Source organism: Cygnus olor, chromosome 24 (assembly GCF_009769625.2).
Source record: "Cygnus olor isolate bCygOlo1 chromosome 24, bCygOlo1.pri.v2, whole genome shotgun sequence".
Lineage (NCBI taxonomy): Eukaryota > Metazoa > Chordata > Aves > Anseriformes > Anatidae > Cygnus > Cygnus olor.
Window position 1 is genome coordinate 6,469,869 of NC_049192.1, and position 26,697 is coordinate 6,496,565.

General features: G+C 60.3%; 2 protein-coding genes across 4 annotated transcripts; one reads left to right on the forward strand and one right to left on the reverse strand.

Moving 5' to 3' along the window:
* Nucleotides 1-256: 256 nt before the first annotated feature.
* STRIP1 (striatin interacting protein 1) lies at nucleotides 257-11,148 on the forward strand. 3 transcript variants are annotated; one of them, XM_040535529.1, is made up of 21 exons: nucleotides 257-399; nucleotides 1,636-1,705; nucleotides 1,992-2,066; nucleotides 2,601-2,735; nucleotides 3,121-3,241; nucleotides 4,177-4,245; nucleotides 4,469-4,575; nucleotides 5,033-5,160; nucleotides 5,634-5,816; nucleotides 5,949-6,166; nucleotides 6,745-6,810; nucleotides 7,025-7,088; nucleotides 7,545-7,616; nucleotides 7,894-7,968; nucleotides 8,191-8,288; nucleotides 8,555-8,681; nucleotides 8,776-8,876; nucleotides 9,037-9,103; nucleotides 9,389-9,493; nucleotides 9,796-10,000; nucleotides 10,317-11,148. In XM_040535529.1, the coding sequence occupies exons 1-21, from the start codon at nucleotides 349-351 to the stop codon at nucleotides 10,562-10,564; spliced, it is 2,385 nt and encodes a 794-aa protein (XP_040391463.1). In that variant the 5' UTR covers nucleotides 257-348; the 3' UTR covers nucleotides 10,565-11,148. The 3 variants fall into 3 exon arrangements, with proteins under 3 accessions (XP_040391463.1, XP_040391462.1, XP_040391464.1); XM_040535528.1 differs by lacking the exon at nucleotides 257-399 and adding an exon at nucleotides 424-565; XM_040535530.1 differs by lacking the exon at nucleotides 257-399 and adding an exon at nucleotides 1,314-1,560.
* On the reverse strand, nucleotides 10,423-19,146 carry ALX3 (ALX homeobox 3). Its single transcript, XM_040535531.1, has 4 exons — nucleotides 18,865-19,146; nucleotides 15,736-16,046; nucleotides 14,551-14,613; nucleotides 10,423-13,742 (listed from the first exon to the last, which is right to left on the reverse strand). Exons 1-4 carry the CDS (start codon nucleotides 19,100-19,102, stop codon nucleotides 13,425-13,427), a joined length of 930 nt encoding a protein of 309 aa, XP_040391465.1. The 5' UTR covers nucleotides 19,103-19,146; the 3' UTR covers nucleotides 10,423-13,424.
* Between the last annotated feature and the right edge of the window lie 7,551 nt (nucleotides 19,147-26,697).

The following is a 26,697-nucleotide window of genomic DNA, read 5'->3' on the forward strand; positions in this document are numbered from 1 at the left end:
AGGGGTCGCTGGTTCGAGGCCCCTCTCTTTCCTTCGCGGCCCCTCCTTTCGGGGTCTGCCCCGCGTTGGGGTCTTGCCACCCCTAACGTGGCGGCCTGAAGCTGTCGAGCCGCGGGCGGAAGCGCCGCTCCCAGCATGGCTGCGGGCCGGGCCGGGGCCGCGGAGGCCGTGCCACACCTAACGCGGCGGCTCGGGGGCGGAGCTCGGCGCCGGCCGGGTACCGCACCGGACGTGGCCGCCGGGGGCGGGCGACGCCGAGCGGTGACGCGGCCGCCGCGGCGGGGCGGGCGGGCGGGCGGAGCCGTGGCGCAGCCGCCCGAGCGGCCGGAGCCCGGCGCCGCTCCCAACATGGCGGCGGCGCTGCCCCGGCTCTCCCTGCCGCTCCCGCGAGAAGGGGGGGTGAGTCCTCGCGAGAGCTCGGCGCGCGCGGCGGAGGGCGGCCGACATGGAGCCGGGCGGCGGCGGCGGCGCGGGGCCGCTCCCGGGCAACAACAAGGCCCGCGGCGGGGCGGCGCCGCCCGGGAAGGGCCGCGACCTGGGCCGCCCGCCGCGCAAGGACTCCGAGGTCAGCGCCGCCGCCGGGCCCGGCTCCGCGGGGGGCGGGCGGAGGCCTTCCCGGGAGGGGCGGGGCCCGGCGCCGGTCCCGGCGCCGCGTGGGCCCCGGCCGCGCAGGCCCGCTGCTCCCGGTGCGCCGTCCGGTCCGGTTCCGTCTCGGCCCCCCCCGGGCTGGGCCCCGCCGCTTGGTTCCGGTGCCGCCCCTCCCAGCCCCGCGGCGGGCACGGCTCGGGTCGGTTCGGCCCCGCGGGGCCCGCCCCGGCCCCGGCCCCGGCCCCGGCAGCCCCTTTCCGGCTGCTCTGGGCTCGCAGCGCCCCGGTGCCGGCACCCCTCGGGCGCTCGGTGCGGGCCCGGCCCGGGCGAGAGGTGCCGGAGCCCTCGGAGGGGCCGCGGGGCAGGGCCGGGGCGCTGCCTCGTCCCCACCCCGTCCCCCGGCCCTCCCGGCGCGGCCCCAAAGCGTCCCGGCCCCGGGGCTGCGGAGCTGCCCTTGCCGGGGCAGGGGAAGCCCCCCCAGGAGCGGGAGCCCCCCCAGGAGCGGGAGCCCCGAGGCCGGGCAGCGGTCGCTGGGGGCCCGCCGCGATGGGCCGCTCGGGGCGGGCTTCGGTCCTCGGAGGCCTCCCGTGGGAGCCTTCCCAGCCCCGCCGACGCAGCTCGGGTTCCGTGCGCGCTCTTCGCGCCTGGTGACAGCTGCCCGTCGCTGGGGGACTCGGCTGAGTTTTCCGAAATCCGTGCAAAAAGCGTGAGCGGCTCGGTCTCGCCTGACCCCCTCCTTTCCCAGGGCTGGGCACCTCCTGCTTCGCGTTGGGGTGTTTTGGGGCTCCCGGAGCGTTCCGGGGGTGGTGCGGTGGCGGGGGCTGCCCAGCGGCGAGGCGCAGCCCAGCTCGATGCGGCAGCGGGGCTGGGGAGAGCGCTGCTGGGGGTTGCCTTGGTAACCTTTACGCTGCTGCGGGTAAATTTTTTATTTCTTAAACAGAAGATATAGTCCTGGGTCTGCAGGAGGATGAGGTGAATCGTGATTGTCTTGGGGTTGTTGATTTTACTGAAAAATGCTGTAATTGAACTGAATTTTTCTGCTTTTAGGGCTACTCTGAGTCCCCAGACCTGGAATTTGAATATGCAGATACTGATAAATGGGCAGCAGAGCTCTCTGGTAAGGGACTCATCCCGATGAATAAATTAATCAGCCGTGGTTTTCTTTCCTGGTAGTGGTTAAAGGAATTCTGTCGACTCCAATATTCCTTTGTTATTGTCTTTGAATACCTCACTGGTGTTAAAAGGGATGTGATAACATGTAATGATTTTTTTTTTTTGCCATACACTGGGTTTATTTTTTGCATTTCCCTCATCTTAAATAGCAATTAACTTGTCAGGGTTGGAGCTTTCTCTGATGGCTCGGTGCAGGTTGTGGAGACTTTTTCTCTGCGTTCTTTTGACAGAGCTGTACAGCTACACGGAAGGGCCAGAGTTCCTGCTCAACCGCAAGTGCTTTGAGGAGGACTTCAGGATCCATGGTAAGACCTTTCCCCTGGAGCGCTCGCCCCTCTGGGGGTGGGATGGGGCTCTCATGGAAGAGATGCAGGGGTTGCTGCACTGATGCTGCGTCAGAGAGCTTGAGCAGGCAGTGGCAGTCTTCGTGTGTTTTGTATTGGAGGCCTCGTTAGCACGTGTGGGCTGGCCCTGGTGCACAGCTCACTGTGTCCAGCACGATCAGCATTTGCTGGTGTTAACGACCAAGGAGGTTCGTTAACATCCAGGACAGCTGTGCTGGAACATGCTGGCAGCAGCAAGAGCATCCAGCTCATTTTCCATCTGCTGCTAGTGCCAGTCCGGATGGATGGGATTCATCCAGCCGTGTGACGGGAGGCAGGAGACGGTCCCTCTGCCCTGGTCACGTGCGCCTGGGCATTATTCCCAGCGACATCTTGTTTGCTGGCCCAGCCCTGTTTTCCTTCAAGCCGAATCCTTTTGAGCTCTTCCTGCGATGTTTGTGCCCAGTGCAGACAGAGGTGCTGCATGCCCTCAGCCTGGCTGCTTTGGCTTTCCAGTGCGGGACAAGAAGTGGACGGAGCTGGACAAGAACCAGCATCGCACCCACGCCATGCGGCTGCTCGACGGGCTGGAGGTCACCGCGCGGGAGAAGCGGCTGAGGGTTGCCCGAGCAATCCTTTATGTTGCCCAAGGTACATCCTGACGTTGGGCTGGCGGCCTTTACCCTGTTCCTAAATCTGGGTAAAGGATTGGAAGCTATTGATTTGAAATATTTTAAAGTGTTTATTTTTCATTGCATCTTTGATTCCACTTGGGATGCCTTGAACAAAGCTAATTCTCGAGGGAACTAGACAGTTTGTAGGAGCTTGGTCCAAAACTTAGAAGTCTTCTATGTGCTATCCCTGCTCTGCCTGATTTGGGCTCTGTTACCCACAAGAGAGCAGTTCTGTCCCTCTTCATCTGACTTTTGGCATTAAATTTAAGACAGTTTGTCGTTCCCTCTGCAAAGCGTGCTGGCTGCACGGGAGGGCCTTGGGGTCCCTGCAGAGACGGGATCCAGTGAAGGTGTCATTGCAGGCACGTTTGGGGAGTGCGGCTCTGAGGCTGAGGTGCAGGCCTGGATGAGGTATAACATCTTCCTGTTGCTGGAAGTGGGGACGTTCAATGCTCTGGTAGAGCTGCTGAACATGGAGATCGAGTGAGTACTGTGGGCAGGCACTTCAGAAGTGGCGCCGGAGCTCTTCCCTGGGTGGGTTTTTTCACAGAATCACAGAACGTTAGGGATTGGAAGGGACCTTGAAAGGTCATCTAGTGCGATCCCTCTGCCGGAGCGGAGAAGGAGACTCCACAACCCCCCTGGGCAGCCCGTTCTGGTGTTCTGTCACCCTCACTATGAAAAAGCTTCATCTCAAATTTAAGCGGAACCTCCTGTGTTCCAGCTTGCACCCACTGCCCCTTGTCCTATCATTGGGTGTCACCGAGAAGAGCCCGGCTCCGTCCTCCTGACACTCACCCTTTCCATATTTATAAACATTAATGAGGTCACCCCTCAGTCTCCTCCAAGCTAAAGAGACCCAACTCCCCCAGCCTTTCCTCGTGAGGGAGATGTTCCACTCCCTTAGTCATCCTCGTGGCTCTGCGCTGGACTCTCTCAAGCAGTTCCCTGTCCTTGAACTGAGGGGCCCAGAACTGGACACAATATCCCAGATGTGGTCTCACCAGGGCAGAGTAGAGGGGGAGGAGAACCTCTCTCGCCCTACTAACCACCCCCCTTCTGATACACCCCAGGATGCCATCGGCCTTCTTGGCCACAAGGGCACGGTGCTGGCTCATGGTCATCGTGTGTTGTCCCCAGCCCCATTCCTGGTCTATCCCTAATGTGATTCCTGGAGCCTCCGGAGTGACACGCATTGTTTTGGGTCACGTCATGTAGAATTAAATGCGATCAGTGCAGAAATTCGCCAAGAGCTGTGTTGTCTGGCAGTGAATGAAACAGCTGTGTTCCTCCTTTCTTGTTGATGGGGGGGCTTGTTGCAACAATGCCTGTTCCAGGGTTTGGCTCTGGTGTGTGGGTTGCTCGTGGCAGAGTTAAAATGTCCCCAAACTCTCCCTGAGCCTGTTCTCCCTCCGCAGTAACAGCGCGGCTTGCAGCAGTGCTGTGAGGAAGCCTGCAATCTCCCTGGCTGACAGCACGGACCTGAGGTATGGAGCAGGGTTTGGAGGAGAGGGGGACAAGAGTTGCTGGCGTGCTTTGCCTTGCATTTTTCCTCTGTGCCTGAGCCCAAATTCCTTGGTGTGGAGTGGGTGAAGGGGAGGCAAGCTGTGGTTGTGGCAAATGAAGCCTTCCCCCAGAGCACTGGCTGCTGGCAGCCTCCTGAACCCGTCTCAGCCTCTGGTAATTAGCCCAATCTTCTGCTCTTCGCAGGGTGCTGCTGAACATCATGTACCTGATCGTGGAGACAGTCCGGCAGGAGGCTGAGGGGGACAAGGCTGAGTGGAAGAGCGTGCGGCAGACCTTCCGAGCAGAGCTAGGTGAGGACCCCACGCTTGTTGGGGAGGATGGGATGGGGGTTCCTGGGGCTGAAGAGCAAGAGGGCAAGATCAGGTTTGGCTCCAGGCCCCAGGTAGCAGGGACTGGTGGCTCTGAGTTGGCTTCTGCTAGGCTGAACCTTGCTGGAGGGGGTGAAGGAGGGGAGCAGAGGAGGCCAGCCAGCCAGCCTTTTTTGCAACCTGTGTGCGCACTCCCTGGGGAACGAAATTGAATATTTGGGCTGTCATTTCCTCTCGAAACAGTGGTAAGAAATTATGGAGGGTACAAGGCCGTGGAAAAGCAAAGAGGAGCTGCCTGGGGTGAAATGAGGACCTCGGAGATGGGGGTGAGAGCCTGTCAGGGCCGTGGGAGGTGCAGGGGCAGTGGTGCCGGTGTGCAGGAGGATGGGTGAGGGCAGGGTGTGAGGAGGGCCTGGCTATCGCTGCTCTCTGGTTCCAGGAGCCCCCCTGTACAACAACGAGCCCTTCTCTGTCATGCTCTTTGGGATGGTGACTAAATTCTGCAGTGGCCACGCTCCGCACTTCCCCATGAAGAAGGTGCTGCTCTTGCTCTGGAAGACTGTGCTGGTAAGGGAGGGGACGCGGGGCGTGCCAGCGTGCATCTTGCAGTTTTATGTTTAGCAGAGGAAGGAAGTTCTGCCCTCAGAGCTGTCTGTAATTGCTCCATCCTCTCCTTTCTGGCATTTAGCCGAGGAGTTGTGTGCCCGATTAAAAACCTCTCAGGTTTCACCCCATAAGGGGGGAGCACTGGGTGTTGGTCTCTGGAGTTGGATTCCAAGGATGGACCCAATTCAGGCCCTTAGCCGGGGTCCATGTAAAGAAAAAGGTCCAGATACCTCAGCTGCACGAACACCCTCCCATCCCCGCTGTATTTCGCGATGACAAAAGCAGTGTGGAGACAGACAGGTCTTGTTTTAGACCATGGGGAAGGATTTGGGACTCCCAGAGAGCAGATTTGGGAGGGTGGGTGGAGATGCCCCCAATGCCATGTACGGAGGAGTCCTACCCCTCTGTTCAGGTTGCCGTGGTCTCCCTTGCAGTGCACCCTGGGGGGCTTTGAGGAGCTCCAGAGTATGAAAGCAGAGAAGCGGGAGGTCCTGGGCCTCCCACCGCTCCCGGAGGACAGCATTAAAGTCATCCGCAACATGAGAGCTGCCTCCCCGCCAGCGTCAGCCTCCGATCTTATCGAGCAGCAGCAGAAGCGAGGCCGGCGGGAGCACAAGGTGAGTCCAGAACTGGGGCCAGCGGCGTTAATCAAGGGAAAGCTGGGGTCAGGACGCTGATCTTGGAGCAGTTTGTGCCCTGGCAGTAAGCAGTAGGACAGAACCCGCCTTCCTGCTCTTTTTTTTCTCCAGGCCCTGATCAAACAGGATAACCTCGATGCCTTCAACGAGCGGGACCCTTACAAAGCTGATGACTCCCGTGAGGAAGAGGAGGAAAATGATGATGACAACAGCCTGGAGGGAGAGACCTTTCCCCTTGAACGTGATGAGGTGATGCCTCCGCCCACCCAGCATCCCCCAAGTGACCGCATCGCCTGCCCCAAGGGGCTGCCCTGGGCCCCCAAGGTCCGGTGAGTCTGTGGGGCCGATCCTGGGCTGGGCTGCAGGGAAAGCTGGAGCTGCTCAAGGAAAATAGAGGCTGTTACGTGTTGTGACTTCAGCAGGGCCGTGTGGAAGATGTTGGAGATGGGGCGGTCAATCTGGCGGTCACGTCAGTGGCGTGACACCCACTGTTCCCTTTAGTTGGCCACAAGGCTGTTTATTCCTGATGCCCCGTGCTTGGGGGCTGCGGTGTGTCACAGAACGGTTAAGAATGGAAGGGGCCCCTGGAGGTCGTCTGGTCAAACCCATCTGCTCAAGCAGGGTTACCTAGGTGAGGTTGCTCAGGACCATGCCCAGGTGGCTCTTGAAGATCTTCAAGGAGGAGACTCCGCAACCTCTCTGGGCAAGCTGTACCAGTGCTGCCACCCGCGCGGTACAGAAGCGCTTCCTGATGTGTAGATGGAACCTCTTGTTCCAGTTGGTGTCCGTTGCCTCTTGTCCTGGCGCTGGGCACCACTGAAAAGAACCTGGCTCTGTGTCCCCAGCTGCAAGGGGGATTTAGGCTGACGGGAAGATGCGACTCTTCCTCTTGTCCCTTTTGCTGCAGAGAGAAGGACATCGAGATGTTCCTGGAGTCCAGCCGCAGCAAGTTCATCGGCTACACTCTGGGCAGGTGGGTTCCTGCAGAGCCATCCCGGGGAACTGTCGGTGTGGGGGGGCTGTGGCAGAGGCTGCTGGCGTGGGGGCTGCCACCACCCTCCGACTGGCGAGCTCAGGACTGCTCTGCTGCCAGCTCCTCTGGGTGGTGGTCCCTGACCTGCCCACGGGGTGGGTGGCTCATGATTGCTCCCGTCTGCAACCAGCCCGGCTTTTTCCCTTCTCTCCAGTGACACCAACACAGTGGTGGGGTTGCCCAGGCCCATCCATGAAAGCATCCGAACCCTGAAGCAGGTGAGTACGTTGGTGGACTCCTCCAGTTCGTGCCTTTGTGTGGGTCCCCCTCCCCCTGCACTGCTCACAGGTCAGGGCCAGTGGTGCGTTTTCCTGACCTCTCCTCGCCTTGCTCAGTCCTGTGAGATGAGAGATCTCAAGTTTTCATCTCTTCCCTGGTTTCCCAGGCTGGCCAAGCCTCTTTCCTCACTGGCTTCATCCTTTTCTTACTGGGGTTGTCCCAGAGGTGAGACCAGCAGCCACCGTCCTCCCCTGCCTCCCTTCCCATCAGTGTTGGGTCGCCACTAGGATAGGAATAGCAAAGGCTCCTGGAGGGACTTAAAAAGATGAGAGGACAGAGCGGGAAACGCAGCAATGCTGGGGCAGTCTCAGGATGTGCTGTGGGGCAGGCAGGGAGTGGTGACATCGGTGGGGGACTCCGGCCCTTGGTGTGAGCCCTCTTCTTCCTCTCTGCAGCACAAATACACGTCAATCGCAGAGGTGCAAGTGCACATGGAGGATGAGTACCTGCGCTCCCCGCTCTCTGGGGTGAGTGTGGGGTGGGGATGGGATGGGGCCCCAGAGGTGGAGCTGTGGGCATGTGGTTCTGCCTGGCCTTTCAGCAGTCCGGAGGGCTGGGTTTGCTCTGCGGCTCGTTAGGGAAGGAGGAGCAATTTCTCCAGGGACAGAGTGGGGTATGCGAGGGGACATCGGGCAGGAGCCGGGGATATCCTACCCTCAGGGTCAGAGCACCCAGGGCTGAAACAGACCCTTTGTGCTGGTGGCTGCTCCTGGTGTGAGGTTTTCTGATCTCTCCTGGCCCCAGGGGGAAGAAGAAGTGGAGCAAGTCCCTGCGGAGATCCTGTACCAGGGCCTCCTGCCGAGTCTGCCGCAGTACATGGTGAGCACTGCGGGTCTCCTCGGCTCTGCTCCATCCTCCTGGAGCCGATCTGGGAGCCTCTCGCCCTGGGGTCTCCCTCTGCTGTTCTGTCCCTTTCTGGTCATGTCCCCAGGTTTTCTTCCCTCTGAACATCTGCGTCGCTGTTCCTCTGTCGTCTGGTGGGGAGGGTGGCCTGTGGCTGGTCCCCCCCCCCCCTTTTCCATCTCTCTCTTTTCTCCCCAGATTGCTCTCCTGAAGATCCTCCTTGCTGCAGCCCCCACATCCAAGGCTAAGACGGACTCCATCAACATCCTGGCAGATGTCTTGCCAGAGGAGATGCCGTGAGTGACCGTGGAGGGCGAGCTGAGGTGCTCAGTTGTAATGGGGAGGGAAGGAAGAAGGGTTTGGAGCCGGGCAGGATCGTGGGGGCTGGGACTGTGCTGAGGCTTCCTGGGCAATCTGATCATCTTGTGGTGTAGCAGGACCTGACTGCAGGTGTCTGCTGATAGCCCAGGGAATGGCAAGACTGCCCGCGGACGCCTCTGGGGCAGCCTCTGGGGCTGGCAGGGTGCAGGCACTGCCCCAAGGATTCCTCTGTGTGCCCCAGGACCACAGTGCTGCAGAGCATGAAGCTGGGAGTGGATGTCAATCGGCACAAGGAGATCATCGTCAAAGCCATTTCTGCTGTCTTGCTCCTTCTGCTCAAGCACTTCAAACTGAATCACATCTACCAGGTGAGCTGGGCCAGGGTCTGGCCACCAAGCTTCTGGGACGGGCAGCACCCAGGATGGGGCTGCATTCACCTGCCCACTTGGCCTTTCTCCCCAGTTTGAGTACATGGCCCAGCATCTGGTCTTTGCCAACTGCATCCCCCTCATCCTGAAGTTTTTCAACCAGAACATCATGTCCTACATCACTGCCAAGAACAGGTAGTGGAGGAGGGTATGGGAAAGGGGGTTCTGCTTGCTTCCTCCCTCCCTGGCCAGGGCTTGGGTGCAGGCAGGCCCAGTTGTGGGACTGCATTGCCCCACAGCCCCGCATGGGGTGTGATCCATGGGAGCAGCGTGACACCCTCCGTCCTTTCTGCAGCATTTCCGTCCTGGACTACCCGTACTGTGTGGTGCACGAGCTGCCGGAGCTGACGGCGGAGAGCCTGGTACGCTGCTCCCTTCTCTGCTGGCTCCCAGCGACCCGCAGTGCTTTCCAGAGGGGTTTGTGGGCGCAGGGAGGCAGCAGGGCTCCAGCACCCAGCCCTGGCACCCTCAACACTTCTGCGCTCGGCCTCTGGCGCTGCTGGGGGTTCCGTGGGTACCCTTGGGCTGGCTGCTTGCTGTGCCGTGCCTCTTTGGGCAGCGGTCCTGGGACCAGCACAGCCCCTCCTTTTCATATCTGCATCCCTGCTTCCATCTCATGCTTTACTTCTGCCTCTGCTTTCCTGCAGGAGGCAGGAGACAACAACCAGTTTTGCTGGAGGAACCTTTTCTCCTGCATAAACCTCCTGCGCATCCTGAACAAGCTGACCAAGTGGAAGCACTCCCGCACTATGGTGAGGGCTGGGGACCCCTCGGGCTCAGCCCAGGCAGACTGGATTGGGTGAGGGGACTGTGGGTACCTTGGGGTGCCCCTCACGCTGCAACCCAGAACTCGCTGGAGAGCGGGAGAGCAATGGGGGTGCCTGCAGGGTGGAGGGAGGTGGATGGGGAGTGGGAGACCCCTGGGGAGGGTGCGTGCGTGCTGCACGGAAGGTCTGTGTGTGCGCCTGGGCTGGAGGAGGGGGCTGGCACCTGTGCAGCAGGGGGCACCCGGGTGTCCCCAGCTGTGCCGCCACCTGGCCCTCCTGTCCCTCAGATGCTGGTGGTGTTCAAGTCTGCGCCCATCCTGAAGCGGGCACTGAAGGTGAAGCAGGCCATGATGCAGCTCTACGTGCTGAAGTTGCTTAAGGTGCAGACCAAGTACCTGGGTCGGCAGTGGAGGAAGAGCAACATGAAGACCATGTCAGCAATCTACCAGAAAGTGCGGCACCGGCTCAATGACGACTGGGCTTACGGCAACGGTACGTCCGCGGCAGCTGCCACAGCGTCCTGTTACCCTCAGTCCTTCCACCCCATGCAGAGGCGTGTTTGTGCCAGAGCTGTCCCTTTGCTGCTTAGGGCTTTTGCAGCCCCTAGGTCTGGCCTGTGGGGAAGGATTTGGGGTGATGGCATTGTGGGGAAGGAGCTGGCAGCGGCCAGTGTTGGAGACGTTGGTGGCTGCCTGCTCTGTGCCCACGCATACTGCTCTTTGTAAGGACTTGCAAAATCTCATCCTGGGGGATGTTGGTTGCCTGAAGTGCCCCGACTCTCCTCCGACACCCTCTTCCCTCTGCCCAGACCTGGATGCCCGGCCCTGGGATTTCCAGGCAGAGGAGTGTGCCCTGCGCGCCAGCATCGAGCGCTTCAACTCGCGCCGCTACGACCGGGCGCACAGCAACCCTGACTTCCTGCCCGTGGACAACTGCCTGCAGAGCGTGCTGGGCCAGCGCGTGGAGCTGCCTGAGGATTTCCAGGTCAACTACGACCTGTGGCTGGAGAGGGAGGTCTTCTCCCGGCCCATCTCCTGGGAGGAGCTGCTGCAGTGATGGCCCCGCAGCGAGGATAGTGGGGAAGCAGGAGGTGTTTGGGGACAGGCTCGAGGCTGGGGGGTGAAGCCGCAGGTGTGCGGCTTTAGCAGGGTCTGTGGGTGCCTGGCCCCCTGCGGCAGGGCTGGGAGGGATCCGGGATGCCATCGTGCCCCTCTGCCTCCTCCCAGGCTTTGCCATCCTCAATCCTGTGCTGAGGGTGAAGGCTTTGTAAAGAGGCCACGGTTCCCTGGGTGTCTCCTGTTAGAGGGAGGACACCGTGCCCCTGCTCCAGCCTTTCAGATGTGGCACTGCCATCGCCCTCCCACCTCATCTCGCCAGCCAGGGCCGAGGAGGGAGAGCAGTTGGTGGGGCAAATCGAGGTGAGGTGATGCTGCGGGACACGGGGCTGCTGTGGCAGGAAAACCGTAGCTGTGTCCCCCCACCAGACCCTGCTGGGGGACACAGCAAGGGGGCCAGGGGCGCTGGGAACATGGTGGTGACAGGGCCGAGGGGCTGGGGGGGTGGAGGCTGCAGTCTTCCCTTGCCCCGCTGGGTGGGGTGGATGAGCTGTACATATATATATATATTCGCGATACCTCTGAGCTGAGCGTGTCTGAACTCTGTCCGTGTCCTCATCCCTTTGGCCCCAGGGAAGCAGCAAGGGGCGAAGCCAGTGGTGGGGCTGAGCTGGTGCACAGGTTCGTGGTCTTGTGTTTCCCATCCTTGTCCCCACACGGTCCTCAGGGCACGCTTACGGTGGACCAGATCTGTTGGCCTAGGGGGTGATCGTCCCCCTGTACTCGGCTCTGCTGAGGCCGCACCTCGAGTGCTGGGTTCAGCTTTGGGCCCCTCGCTACCAGAAGGACATCGAGGCCCTGGAGCGTGTCCAGAGCAGGGCTGCGAGGCTGGGGAAGGGCCTGGGACACAAGTCCTGTGAGGAGCGGCTGAGGGAACTGGGGGGGTTGGTCTGGGGGAGAGGAGGCTCGGGGCAGAGCTCGCTGCTCTCTGCAGCCACCTGAGAGGAAGGTGTGGGGAGCTGGGGGTCGGCCTCTTCTCGCAGGTAACTGTGATAGGGCCAGAGGGAACGGCCTCGAGTTGGGCCGGGGGAGGTTCGGGTGGGAAATGAGGAGACATTTCTGCTCAGAAAGAGCGGTCAGGCGTTGGGACGGGTTGCCCGGGGAGGTGGTGGAGTCCCCATCCCTGGGGGTGCTCGAGGAGAGGTCGGGCCCGGTGCTTGGGGACAGGGTTCAGGGGGTGCTGGTGGCAGGGGGTGGTTGGACCAGGTGATCCTGGAGGTCTCTTCCGACCCTAACGATTCCGTGATTCAGTGGAGGAGCTGGAGACCAAAACCATCCCTGGAGCCTGGCTGCAGCAGAGCTCCCTGTTGTGCCTTGCTGTGCCTCAGTTTCCCTGACTGAGGGGTAGCAGCAGCTGCGGGCAGCTTGGGTCGGTGAATCCCAAAAGATTCACCCCTGATTTCAGCGAGAGGCAAGGACAGGGGCAGAGGCTGAACCCGTGGTGCTCCTGCTGGGTGTCCCGTGGCACAAACCACCCCCAGTGCTGCACCCTGGCCTGGTCCCCCGCTGAGCAGCGTGGACGGGGAGGTGATGTGATGTGTTTGTCTGCAAAGCCGAACCGCTGAGGGCTGCCTCCCTCCTGCCGGGGCGCGGGCACCCCCCAGCACCCACCTTGTGCCTCCGCTCGCGGGGCAGGAGCCGGCGGCCGAGGTGTGAGCGAGCTGCGTCTCCATCACGCCTCTCCGAAATGTTCCCCAGCTGTGCGGGTGATCACAGACCATGGCTTTTACAGCACGGCCCCAGCCATAAATAACTTATTAAAAGTGTGTTTTATTGTTTATAAATGAGTAACAAAATCCCTGCAGATGGCAGGGGCTGCAGGGAGGGGGGGTGCAGCGTGGGGCCCCTGGGGGTTGTCCACCTGCTGTGGCCATGGTGCTCCTGGGGGACTGAGAGTTTTGGAGGGTTTTGCATGGAAACCTTGGGGGTTTTTTGCCCCAAGTTGGGTCAGTGAGGCTGGGCCCCTTCTGAGCGTCTCCCCTTTCCTTCCCCAGCACTGGCATGCGGCGGAACTGGCAGCAAAGGGGGAGGGCTGTTTGGGATATTTTATTTTTTTTTTTTGGCACAAGGGGGTGTAACAGCATCTTCTAAAGATGGGGTCAGCAGGAGCAAGAAGAGACCTGTTCTTGGCTTGATTCGGGCAATTTGGCCGTGGGGGGGGGGCGTTTACTGTCTGGAAAGTAAGCTCGGATGCACTGCCTCGAGGTGTTTGGGGGTGCTTTGCAGTTTGCCCTGGGACCCCCCTGTCACAGAGCAAGTGCATGGGGGAATTCAGTCGTGTCCCTTCCCCTCCCCCCGATGCCTGAGACCACTCCAAAAATGGGAACCCCCCCCCAAATGACCATTTCTTCCCCCCCATTTCTTCCCAAGGCAGCTGCAGCTGGGGCGCCCGGGCCGGTACCGGCAGGGGCACAGCAGCCCCTGCCATCAAATCCTGTTCGCCCTGGGCCGAAGGTGCTTGGGGGGGTCCCAGGGTTTTCCGGAGCTGACTTCTGGGGTCCCAGCAGCAGCCCCGATGGCAGAGGCAGCGACAGCTGGGTCCCCGCCAGCCACCTGCTGCTCCTCTGCGTCTGCGGGGGGGCAGAGAGGTGCGGGGGGGGCTGTGGCTGGGGGGGACCCTTTCGCTGCCCCCCGTAGCACGACGGAGAGGGCTGGGCCGCGGGAAGCTGGCAGCGATCGGGGCGCGTGGGGGACGGGGTGACCCCGCTGCCGCGGTGCCGAGCGCCTCGGGAGGGAGGAGGCGGGGGGGAGGACGTGCCCCGGGGGGCTCGGGCGAGGGCTCCGTGTCCCGCGCGGGGGGGTTACGTGGTCCAGCCCAGCAGGCTGCCCGGCTCCTTGCCCTTCATCCGCAGCGCCAGCAGCGCGGGCGCTTTGTACTCGTTCTCCGGAGGGGGCTCGAAGGGGCGGCCGCCGAGGGCCGGGGGGAGGCCGTGCAGGGAGTAGAGGCTGCTGATGCCGGGGGGGTGCCCGGGGGAGGCGGGGATGCCCACGAAGCCGGCCACGTTGCTGTGAGCGTGGGGGTACGGAGACACGCACGGGGACGGGATGCTCTCGGGGGCCACGAGGCAGGGCCCCGCCGGGCTCCCGGGGCCTGGGCTCGGCCACAGGTTGCTCTGCAGCTGCAAAAAGGCACAGGAGGCCCCAGGTGAGGCGGGGGAGAGGCTGCGTACGCCCAGGTGAGCGTGGGGACCACATCGCCCCCGAGCCCTCGGATCCCCCTTGCCCCCAGCGAGCGAGCAATGCAAGGGCTGCCGTTGCTTTACTTTAATTGCTTGGGGGAGCGAATCCTGACAGAAATCTTCCGCACAGCGCGCTGCTGCCCTGGAGGTGGGCTGCCCTGGAGGTGGGCTGCCCTGGAGGTGGGCTGCCCTGGAGGGTGGGCAGCTCGCAGCGCTGCTGCCCCCCGGCACCCCCCCAGCCCCGTTCCCTTGTGGTGCTGCAGCCCCTACACCGAGCAGGGCGGTCACGGGAGAGCCTCGGGGATGTGTACGAAGCTGCTTTTTAAACTATTTCTATGCTTTTCAGTGTTTGAAAAGAAGGCGGCTTTGCAGAAAAGGGAGGGATGAAACGCTGATGGATTTATAGGGCAATGAGGAAGAGGAGGGAGACCCTGGGTGACCACGCACCATCAGGGGATGCTGATGGGAATGATGGATCGCCGGCCCTGCAAAAGGGGTTTCCTTTCATGGGGGGGAACCCAAAACCTTCCCGGAGGGGCACGTTCCCAGGGGAGACGGCAGGGCCGTGCAGCGGCCTCGTCCTGCCCTAGCAGAAGGTGACGCTGCATCTTCCCCGTTTTCCCGGGGGGGCCGGGTGCCTTGCCGGCGGGTGGACGTAACCACACAGCTCGTGGCAGAGGCAAAAGCTGGGCAATGTGGGTTACCGATGGGGGTACCGGGGTGTGCGGGCAGCTGTGGGGTTTCTCACCTCCTGGATTTTCCCGTAGCGTTCCCGTTTCCGCCACTTGGCCCGTCGGTTCTGGAACCAGACCTGGGGGGCAGAGGAGGGGGCTGAGGCATGGAGACCCCTGCCTGTCCCGGCAGGAAGAGCAGCCCGTGGCCCCCCCCATCCCTCCCCTCCCCTGCCAAGGCTGCTGATTCTCTCCATGGTGGGGAATGGAGAAAATTCCCTCATGGGCAGCCCTGGCCAGCCTCAAGCTCCCCAGACTTTTTCTCTAGCGAAAGAGCAGAAATGGCGCATCTCTTGGAAAAGAAGCAGTCCTGCTCCACGCGTGGTGATTTTCTCTCCCTTGTGATTCTGGGCTTCATTTACCCCAGGTTTTGCTGCAGGAGGCTCTTCAGGACAAGACGCCCCACCCCACATCCCCTCCGTGCTGCTGGGACTGTACAGGTCCAGCAACGTGTCCCGGAGAGCAGGACGTGGTGCTGGGATTCCCGCCACACAGCTCTCAAAGCTACTGTTAATTTCAGCCAAATCCACCCCAAATCAGGGCTTGGAGCTCTCTCAGAGGCCACGGCAGGCGCTGCCAGGCTGGGTGTTTGCTGGCTTGGGGTGAGTGTCCCCTGCCCCTGCCTTGTCCCCAGCCCCTGCCCCATGCAGGGGGCAGCACCCAGGGCTCGGTGGCTCAGGGCAGTCAGTGCCCAGCCTCGCGCCACGCGCCCCCAGCCTCGTGCCCTCTTCTGTTCGCCCCCCCACCCGCGCTGCTTCACAACACGAAAGTGGGGTCCCGGGATGGGATCCCCAGCACCACCCAGGCTGCACTCTGGGGGCTTGGGCTGGGTGCGGGGCTGCTCCATCGCTGCTCATCCGGGGTTGGGATGGGAGGGAGGCCAGGGGGCGGTGAGGGGGCTGTTTGGTGGGGAACTGGGTACGGGGAGGCTGGGGCGTGCTGGTAGCAGCCTCCCACGTTTTAACTTTTGCTGTCCCTTGGAGGGGACAAAGGAAGAGGCGCAGCGAGGCGCCACTGCGGTGGTGGGTGCAGTGAGCACCGGGGCTGGGATTTCCTCCCTGGGGCTTGGCCCAATCCTCCAGGGAGCAACAGCTCCTCACTCAGCATCACCTCCGCAAGCTCTGCTGCACAGGAGAGGAAAGTGTCCTCCAGCCCTGCCTGGCACAACCCCTCAGCAAGATGCCGAGAGCCCCGAGCCATACCTGCACCCTGGCCTCGGTCAGGTCCGTCCGCAGCGCCAGCTGCTCGCGGGCGTAGACGTCGGGGTAGTGCGTCTTCTGGAAAACCTTCTCCAGCTCCTCCAGCTGGAAGGTGCTGAAGGTCGTCCTGTTCCTCCGCTTCTTGCTCTTGCTCCTGCCCAGCGGCAGGGACTCGGGCAGCGGGGGAGCCGGGTGCTCCCGCAGGCTGCCCAGGGGTGCTGCCTGCACGCAGCCCAGCTGTCCCGGGGCTTTGCTGGGGGCCCGGCAGGATGCGGGCACCGCCTGGTACTCACCTTTGCATCCCTTCTCACCACCTGGGAGGGGAGAGGCACAAGATGGGTTGGTTAACGCAGCAAGGAGCCCCCCGTCCCTGCGGGGAGAGGGTGAAGACTGCAGTTCAGGAGCATTCCCCGTCACCCCATGAGATGTGTGGGTGCAGCTCCAGGGGAAAGGGGCTCCGCCTGGGTCAAAGCCATGGCAGGGAGCGTGGAGGGCAAAGCCCTTGCTCTGAGGGAGCGGGGGGCTGGCTCCCCGAGGGTGCCAGGGGAAAGCTTGGTGGGTGCTCGGCACTGCAGGACCCGTGCTTGGGGTGCCTCTCAGGAGCTGCTCTGACGGGTACAGGGTGTGCGGCGGGGCAGAGGCGGGCGAGCGCAGGTTCACCTTCCTGGCCGAGCTTTGCTCAGCTCTCCCTGCTCCCTTCGTGCGCAGGCTGCTGCCTCCCCCTGGGGCAGAGCCGTTGGAGCCACAGCGCCTGGGCCACATCCAGAGCCCTATGGCTCAGCTCGGTTCAAGGGGGGACAGGCACAGTGCACCCCAAAAAGCCTCTGCCTGCCGCTGGTGCCGCATTTCCCTCAGCCGTAACTCTCAGGAAATGATTTGAAAAGGAGTAAAAAACAAACAAACAAAAAAACCCACCCTCTTTGCTCCTTTCCCCTCCCTCCTGCACGACGGGAGCCAGAGCAATAAGTTTGGGGTTCCCCCCTTCCCCTCACTGCTGCTCTGCCTGTGGGGAGTCCCACGGAATGGGCTCCAGGAGATAAATCCCTGCCAGTGTTTCAGAGGCACCACGATCGCCTTTGTCGCCCAGGGAGGGGTGCTTGTCCCCACGGAGGGACGTGCAGAGCTCAGTGAGTCTGAGCGGCTCTGGCCAGGACCAGGTGCTGCGGGGTCCCCTGAGGAGCAGAACTGGTGAAGGGGACCTGGTCCCCCAGCAGTCGCAGGGGACACACAGGGGCTTTACCCGGACGGGAGATGAACTGAAATCCATTCTTTTGCCCCCACCCAGCCACCACCTCCAGAGACTTGGGCTGGCAGCAGGTGGAGGCCAGAAGCCCCCCTGGTGGGCTCAGCCCTGGAGAGGGGCAGGATGCGGCCCACCGCTGGGTGCTGGGCACAGCGCAGCGCTTGGGGCCGGCGAGGGGGGAAATCACCTCCTTGGGGACGGATCCTCTTTCCTGGCCCGTTACCGTCACATCTCGGCGGAGTGGGGTCCCCGTCCCCGCACACCCTCGTGGGGCTCTGCGCCTCCCCGCAACCAGCCCCCGGAGCGGCCTTTTCTGGACTTTCCTTTCTGATTTTTGGTTGTTTCATAATTAAGGCAATTTGGGGGTTACTGCGCACAGCCACGAGTCGAGGTGCATCTGCTTTGAATTAATGGGAAAATGTTATCTTGGGGCGGGTTTGGGAGGGGCGACTGCTCCCCTTCCCTCTCGGTACCGACCTGTGTCCGTGCCCCGGCGGCGGGTAACGGCGAGGGGACGAGGCCGAGCTGCCGCTTCCTCCCGGCTTTGTCTTCCAAAGGGCTCGGCCGGGCTGAGCCCGGGTTAGAGCTGGGCCAGGGGGTTTAGCGATAAAAAACAAGCCCCACCAAAGAGCGGAGCAAAGGCAAAAAAAAAAAAAAAAAAAAGCAACCGAAAATCAGGAAAAACAAAGTAAAAAAATCCGCTGCACAAACTGGTCTGATAAACGCGGCGGGTTTGGGGTTTTCCCCCTTTCCAAAGGCACCGCATTTCCAAGCGACCAGCGGGTTCCAGCATTGGAGACAAATAAATAAATGGCCAGAAAGGAGAAGGCAGGAAGGGAGCAGGATACGGGCGTGTAGCTAAATAAACAGAGTCGCAGGGGGACAAAGAGGATGGGAAAAAGGGAAGATACAGATACCCCCCAAACCAACACCCCCTGACCAATTTTGCGGCGCTGGGGAAGCCAGCAGCTGGGGAGCAGCTGCACGATTATTGGGTGAACCGGGAGGGGAAAGGAGCGCTCAGAGGGATCATTAGTGAAGGGACGGGGCACGGGAAGGGCTCCCGGGAACCGGGGGAGAGAGCGCGGCCGCCGGCACCCGGAGCAGGTAAGCGCGGCCCCGGTACGGCCCGGTACGGCCCGGTACGGCCCGGGGGGTGGCGGGGGGGTCCCCGGTGTCCCGAGGCTTTCTCTACCTGTTGTGCCGAGCCCCACCTGGTTCCCATTACACTGCGGTGCTGCCTTTTTTTTTTTGCGTCTATTAAAGCGAACGGGGACATAAAAGGCCCGCGGGACGGGATGAACCGGAGCCTTCGGTGGTCTCCGACGGCCTCGACCGGGAGGGAAAGAGCGAGGAGAGGAGCGGGCCCGGGGCGCTGCCCGGCCGGTGGAGACCGGGAAACGACGAGGAGCGCCCGGGGGAAGCGCCGCGTCCTGCCTGAGCCTGGCGGCGGCCCCGAGCCGGGACCCCCCGGGACCCCGCCGCTCCCGGCCCAGGAGCTGCCGTCGGCCGCCGGTCGCTGCCGGTGAGGCCCGGCCCGGGCGGCGGCCGGACGCATCCCCCCGAGGGACGGGGCCGCTTTTCCAACCCCGTAGCTTGAACTCACGCCGCTCCCGGCCCCGCCGCCCTGCCCGGGATTCCCGCTCCCCTCGGGCTTGCCGGGGTCGAGGCCGCCCGGGCCGTGGCGGTCTGTGCTCTAACAGGGCCGTGTCGCGACAGCGGGAGCGTGTCGGCGAGAAGGGGGCCCGGAGGCACCGAGGGCAGCCCGCCCGGCGCATCCCCGGGGCCGACGGCAGGATCGGGCTCCGTGCGGGGGCAGAAAGGAGGAAAGAAAAGGGGTGGGGGAGGAACGGCCCCGGCTCCCACCTCCGCCCCGCAAGCCCCGGTACCTGCAGCCCCGGCCGGGTAGAAGGGCTTCCCACTGACGGCCACGGCGAGGGGGCCCGGGCCGGAGGCCCCCAGGTACCGGGGCTCTGCCTTGTCCGGCGGGCAGTGGGGGCTGAGCGGCGGCGGGTGCCGGGGGGGTCCCGGCAGCCCGGCCACGAAGGGGCCGGGGGTCCGCGGTGGCCCCGGGGGGGGCTCGGCCCGGCGGCCCGGGGGGAAGGCCGGGCAGTCCCTCGCCTCCATGCCGCAGGTTGGAGGGGCCGGGGCGGCCGCGGGGAGCGGATTTTGTGCGGGGCTGGGGAGGAGGGGGGGGTGTGGGGCTGGAAGGGAGGGCTCGCCCAGCACCCCCGGCACACTCACACCCACCCACCCCAGCCCACCGCACCGCTCGGGTCACGTGCGCCCTCCCACCCGCTCCGTTAACCCTCGAATCCCGGTGCCCCCCAGCCCCGGGTGCCCCGAGCCCCCTCCCGGGGCTGCGGGCACAAACCTGCTCCGTGCCCGGGCGGGGGCTGCGGGGTCTGGTCCTCGCCGCTCCCCGGGGTCTTCGGGCTGCAGGAAACGCCCAGGGCCCTTCCTTGATTCAAAGCTTCAACCCCAACCCTGGGAGCAGCTCAAAGTCCCAGGCAGGGGGATAAACCTCTGCCCTCGGTCTTTCAGACGCCCGTTAGGTTTTTTCCCCTTCGCAGGCCACGGGAGGCTGTCTGCGGCCCTTCCCTCCTCGGGGCTGCAGCTGAGGCCTGGGCAGGCCGGGTCAGGGAAGGCGCTGACCCCGAGGCACGGCACCGGGGCAGGCAGGGCTCTGCCGAGGCCAGACCCACGGCTCCGTGTCCTCCGTGTCTCTGTTTGCCCTCGGAGCAGCCCCGCGGGGCTGAGCACCGCCGTGCCCCCAGCCCAGCTTCGCAGAGCTCCCAGCTCCCTACTCTGCCGCAGGGATGGCGAGGCGAGGGGCCGGGGTTCACCTGGGCTCGCTCCTCTTCCATCCTCTCTCTCCTCCCTTTCTGCTCCTCTGCATCCATCTGCATCAGAGCCACTTCGGCCGCATCCTGGGGCCCCGGCGTTTGGATTTGGGGGCTGGGGGCAGGTTTTATACAGCTTTGGGGGTGGTTAAGTGCAAAATGATCGGGTCGGGTTTGGCGATTCAAAGGCTGGGTGTTACAGCAGGGAAGATCAATGTCAGAGAGGAGATTAGGTAACAGACGCAGAGAAACGAGCGGATAGCCAAGCTGCAGGATGATGTTTTGTGCCTCCATTTGCTGTTTTCCCATATGCATGGCACACAGTACAGCTTTCTGCTAATCCTGGAACATTGCTCTGTGCTAGGATCTCAAAAAAAAAAATCTAAAAAAAAAAATATGTGGGTATCAGGGTAGCAGGGCAGGGGATGAACTGCTTTGGAGTAGCAAAAACAGGTGGAGAAGAACCAGGTGGGTCACAGACATGATAAACAACCAAACAGCAGCATAACACTGACAAATAATGTTGTACAGCGCGCCATTGCTTTTATTGGCGGTGCTGAGGCAGTATAGGTGTGCTTTGTTAGCCCGTGGCACAAATCTGAAATCAAAAGGCAATCTTGCTTTGAAGATTATGATAAAAATATAATGTAATCCCTATGTCCCATCCGCAGATGCAGGATTGATGCGATGGTGTCAGGTCGTTGCAAAGCCCCGTGTTATTGCAGGAACACCAGGTCCGCAGCGTGTGCTGTAAATCACGGCTGGGTATTCCAGCCCCCGGGGAGGGAAGCTGAAAAGCAAGGAAAGCAGTTGTGGGGCTGCGATGTGGGGCCCCGGCTTGTTCTGGTGGTGTCCCCTCCTTACCCCCCCAAATGCCTGTGATGGCTCCCTCCACATCCTGCTCTGCACGCAGCGCTGCCCAACACTTTCCCTTCGCAGCAGCTGGAGCTGCTGAGATTTTCCCTGTTCGACTGTCCTCAGCTCGCTGCACATTGTAAATTATTGCTAAATAGGGACTTTAAGTCCTCTGGCATGTGACAAGTCATTAAGTGTTATTAAACATAGCATAACTCCTGTAAAGATTTATTAGTTTCAAAGAACCTCTCCCAGTTTTACTGCTGGCGTTTAGAGACTTTTAATAGCAGAGGGATGAGTCTATCCATGTGTGCTGCTGGTGTGTGGGGGGGGCGGCAGGGACAGGTTTCTGCCTGGGGATGTTCTGTCCTTCTGGGCTGGATCCACGGCTGGGGCCCTCCTGGGCAGGCAGAAGGCTCTTGGGAGGTGCTTGGTCTAGAGCCAGCAGGGATTTGGAGGATCTGGGTGCTGAAGGCAGTGGTGGGGAGAGAGGTTTGTGAGCTCTTTTGGGTATTTGTTGTGCAGATGGCAGCCTGTGGAGGTGCTGGTGGGTTTTGTCCCATCAACCCAGCCGGTAGGGCTGACCCAGGACTCCTGGGGTCTCCCGGGCCCACCACCACCCCTCTGCCCTGCGCTTTCTCGTCTGTGGAGCCAGACCGCGGTGCCTCATCCTCCCGGCTTGGCACACGGATGGGCTGCGTGCTTTGAGATCAGGGAAAAGGCTGCAGGGGAGGGCAACGTGGCGGTCTGCTTGTGGCCCTCCTTGTGGCCTGGGGCTCTGCCCTTTGCACTGTGCACAGGTGTTGGGACAGGACTGAGCAGGAGAGGGAGGTCACCATGGGGCTCATGGGGTTCATTTGTCACAAACCAGAGTATTTGTGGAAGAAGGATGATCGTGACCCTTCAGGGAGAAACTTTTCACACTGTCTTAGCATCCAAATGACACCCCTGCAAGGAGACATGCCACTAGTTCTGCTCTCAGATGGAAAAGTCCTTTTGTGTCCTAGTTTTGTCTATTTGCGCTTGTGCTACCAGATGAACCATGGCAAAAGATCTGCAAAGTGCAGCAGGAGGACTCCAGTGGGATGCTTGGAGTGAAAACATTTTTTGTTTTCGGTTTCTCTCTTGCTGGCTCAGAAGAGGATTTTTTCCCTCTTTGCATCCCATTGGCTTTCCCAACCATCTCAAGCCATCTCAGAGAGCTGCCTTGCCTCCCTGGAGATCACAAGATGTCACTGAAGTGCTCGGCAGGAGTCCGGGAGGGTTTGCATAGCTCTGTGGTTTGTAGGAATATCCCTGCACAGCCAAGACTTTGTAAAGCTACCAAGAGCCTTGGAAAAGCTCGCACGGCATGGAGCAATCCCTACTGCGCAGGATCAGGAATGTGTTCTCTCTCTCTCGCCCTTCCTGCCTCCTGAAGGATTTGGGGTCCCTGCCTCAAAACCAATGCTGGGATGTGCCAAGGTGCTGGGCTGCACCAGCCTCACGTCCAACCTCCACCGGGGCGTACCCAGTGCCCAAATCACCCCAAACTCCGCGGGTTCAGCAGATGGAGGCTACAGGAGGCAAGGGCCAGCCTGAGCCCCTTGGCAGCCCTCAGCCAGAGCCAATTCCACTTTCTGCCCCTCTCTGGAGCGCTGCGAGCAAGCAAAGGGCAAGCGGAGCAGCAGGCAGCACTGAGGGGGGGCCAGTGGCCCCACTTTGACCAATGGGCTTTGTCTCAGGGATTTTGATTTTTTTTTTTTTTTTTTTTTTCCCTGAGAAATCTGCAGTTTGGGAAGAAAGCACTTCCTGGGAGCCTGCTGAGAAACAGCCACGACTTCCTCTGGAAAGCACAAGGGAGCTCAGCTCAGCGTGGCTCTGTGCCTCGGCTTCAGGGTTAGGGCAGGGCTGGGTGCAGGGGCGACTGCCCTCCTGATGCCACTGGGGCACCAAAGCCCAGCCTGTGGCATCCCCGGCTGTGCTGGGCAATTGCAGACTGAGCCTGGAGCAGGGCTTGGAGGCTGTTGTGCAGCTCTGATTCGCATCTCCGTGTCTGCCATGTGTGGACAAAAGGAGCTGGGATGTGCCGCAGGCCTCTGCCTGTTGTGGCAAGGACACGTGTTGTGGGGAATCCCAAGAGGTTATTCCCTCCACCGAGGAAGATGTGGGACTCGGCCATACCGGCTGCCTGCATCCCTAGCCGGGGCTCCTCCAGGCTCCGCGCCCCAGGGCAGGAACCTTCTCCCGGTCCCCAGCAGGGATTCACCCTGGCTGGGCTCAGTGTGCTCTGGTGCGGGGCTCGGGCACGTCCCTGCCTCTCACCCTCTGGGACACGGGGAGCGACCTCAGCCCGGGGGCAGCAGCTGGGCACGTACGTGTGCCCCGAGAACTGTGACAGAGTGCGGCCAGGCAGGGCTCTGCTCCGTGCAGGGCTCCTCATCACGCTCCTCCCCATCCTTTCCATTGGGTTGTATGGCAAAGGGCTTTGCCTCTGTTCGGGTGGTTATTTCATTACGGATCTCATTTTGCTTTGTTTGGGTCAGCAGTAGCATGGGGCAGGGGCATTTTCCATATTCCCAGGCAGCCTGATGCCAACCTTGAGCAGCAAAGGAATCCATTTCTTTGCTCACATTTTTTCCTAAAGCTGCAGCAGTACCATGGGTTCAACCCTCAGCCTTTGCCTGTCTGCATATCCCTCTTTTCCTCACAAATACCCCAGAAAATCCCCCAATTTCTGTTGCCTGATTCATTGCAGAGCTTTGTCTCCAGCCAAAGTTCGATCTTGCTCAGGAATGTGCATGGTGATGGCAGGAAAATGACTTTATTAATTCACCTGGGGAAATCTTCCTTGCTGCTCGCGATCCTGGTTTGCGTTAGGCTGAGTGGGAGACAGAGCCCCTCGGCCTGACCCTGCCGGAAATCCATCGGTTCCACCGAGCAGGGGCCAGATTTGCTGTTTAATGAGGCTGGCGAAGTAGAAAATGGTCCCGCTCCCAGGTCTCACAAAGGAAAAGCGTGGGCACAAACATATCCCCGCATGTAGTAACAATGCACAAAGGCAATGGAAGCCTCCGTGCCACACACGCGCTTTACACAAATACCTATATACACACGCGTATTTATAGCCATCCAGTTATATGCACAGATAATTCAATTGCATGAAAATGTGTATTATAGACGTGCACACAGCACAGGGCATTTCTCTATCAGTGTGTGTTACCAACACGTGGACAGCAAAATCGTGCAAGCATGCATCTAGATTGCGGAGACACAGATGAGCGTGTGGCAGTTGCACCCGCACAACGGCAGGAATATCTAAATTTGTACAAACATATTGTGATCATATTTCCTATATAATCCAGCCCTGCCTGGCTGGATTACAGCCCTGTAGAAATAGCCAAGGAGTGATATCTGTGTGCTGCAATAGTACATGCACGCCCTCAGCACTGGTAATGGGGGGAGTTTTTCAGGCAAATCGTGGCTTTGTTGAGAGTACAGCTCTGGGCGAGTTTTTCGGCATCGTTACTGAAATCTCTAAGTTATTGCGTCGTCCTGGCAGCGGCTTGAGTTCTTACTCCAGAACAACATTCGGTGTCAAAGCATGCCTTAAATTAACGATAGCAATAACAATCAAGGCAACAAAACCCATGAAAATGAACTGCATGGCTGTGAATGGGATTAAACACAGCACGAAAGCCAAGCTGAACTGCTTTTGTTTTCGTTTGCATTTCACGGAGATAGATTGAGGGGAAGAAAAAAGCGGCGGTATTATTTTGGCTTGACTCAGAGCAGAGTAAAATCTAGCCATTTTCTGTAGCTGCCAAATAAAAAAAACCACACGTGTTTACAAAGTGCTTCGGTGATGCAGTGGCCTTTAGAGGAGCTGCAGGAGTAAATCAGCTTAATTCCCCCAGGCTCAGCGTGGCCGGGCTGCTTTAAACGCGCACAGGATCTGGCCCTGTCTTTGCAAGCGAGAACCCGGGGTGGATTCACGCCGGCTGGTTGGGTTTCCCTGGCTGCTGAGTTAGCCGGGCAGTTTGGTGTCTGTAAGCTCGGTTTTATGCCGGAGCAGAGCCTCTCCCCGCAGGGACACCGTCCCCTCCGTCCGCCCGCGGCCGAGCGGCTGCGGCCCCGGGTTGGCAGCGCCGTGCCGGCTGCTCTGTGCTGTAATAAGGAGAGATTTGTACTTTGTGCGCCAGACACGCGGGAGATTTCCAGGTTGCCTTGGACAGTGCTGTGGGGTGCCAAGTTCAGGCTTGATTTTTCTCAGAGCTGCTCCAAATGTATAAAAAAAAATAAAAAAATAAAAAAGCAAAATGAAGCCTGGAAGTGGCGGCAGCCAGGGTTTAGGGGAGATGCTGGGCTCGACATGCCCTGGTTGGGTTTGGGGCATTAATCCTGTTGAAAGTCATGGAAATAGTACTTTCAATTCCTAAATTCTGACAGCATTTGCAAAATCAGGAATGCATCTAGGGATTAAATGGAATTTATTCCAGATTGACTCTGCTGGGAAGTGGCTGGACTGTGGCAGGATTCAAGGGTGCCAATTTTTACTTCTAATTTTAGAATATCACCGTTATACAGCATAAGTTTGAAATAGTGACACTAAACAAGCAGTATCACTTAGAATTAACAAATATGTAACTGGGAGCTGGATCTGGCCCTGATCTAATGCAGCAGCTGGTTAAATGGGTCTAAATCAGAGTAACTCCGTGCCAGGGCTCTTGCAGATTTCAGTTGCCCGTCTGGCTGTGTGTCCCCCTGGGGGTTTATTCCCCTTTGTGGAGGGCTGGGCTCACCCCATTGCAGTTATTTTGCATTTATATGGGGTGACTGTAGGCAGAATTGAGCCCTTACCTGGAAAGTCACCTGAAAAATAGTGCAAATGAGAAAAAAAAAAAAAAAAAAAGGAAAAGGGAAAAAGGGAGATGGTGTTGGGGAGAGAATGCAGCAGGGTTTTTTTTGCACTTTCTGTGCAGTGAGAAAGGGCGGAACTGACTCTGATGCCAGGACAGACCAAGAATAAACCCGAGTCCTTCCAGAAATCGGCTTTGTAGGAGCAAATGCGCTCGGCTTGAACTTCTCCTGCATGCTCGGTGTTCGGGGAGCAGCTCCCAAACGGCGCTGTGAAGCACCCCCTGATCTGCACCCAGAGCCAGATCCGCGCTGTGCCGGGACGCTCCCCCCCTTGGTGGCTCAGTCAAGCCCTCTGGGAGAACCCCAAACCTCCCCGGGATTCGCCAGCCATTCATGGAGCTTGGCCGGACAAAGCTCTTCCCCTCCCCGTGGGACTGATGGATTTATTCATCTCATCCCCTAATGAGCCACTTCCAGAGCCCAGTAAATTATACGCACCAGGATGGATGAAACCTTGCTCCATAAATCAGATCTGAGGCTGACAAGTGCTCCCTGCATCATTATCCTGGTGAGTGGCGTTTCGGAGATCCCAGGTATCGCTGCCTGCCTTGCAAATCCCAATAAATCTGGGAGTAATCATTCCCGACAAAGAGCCAGAAAAGCACCGGAAAACATTTTCTTCCCTTAAAATGTAAGTGGAAAATTTATTGCAGGGAGAAAAGTCCACAACAAACAGGGATGCGAGGAACGCCCGGGGCTGGGTTGGCATCGCCTTGTGCTTACTGGGGCAAATCTGGAGCAGCCCCTAGAAATTAGGGGAGAATTTTTTGGGGGGGAGAAAACAAGAGGAAAAATGAAGCTGTGTGTCTCCAACCATGTCCTGAAAGGACAAGGAAATCTAAGCGGAGCCAACGTGCTGCAGTCCGCTGCCTTCTGGTTTGTGTTTAGCCTTTGGAGAAAATACTCCCTTGCAAACCTCCCCCTTCCTTAAGGGGAAGATTTATTTTATGAACTGGCCGACACCTGAAAGCAATCGGTTTTTGGTGGGGGTGGGGGTGCGGTAGGGAGCCATCCCCGGGGGCTTGGCAGGGAGCCTGGGCAGAGCCGTATTTTCTCGCTGCTGTCGCTCCCACTTAGGTGTGAGCCCCGCTGCCGGCTGGGATCTGCTGGGACAGACAGACGGAC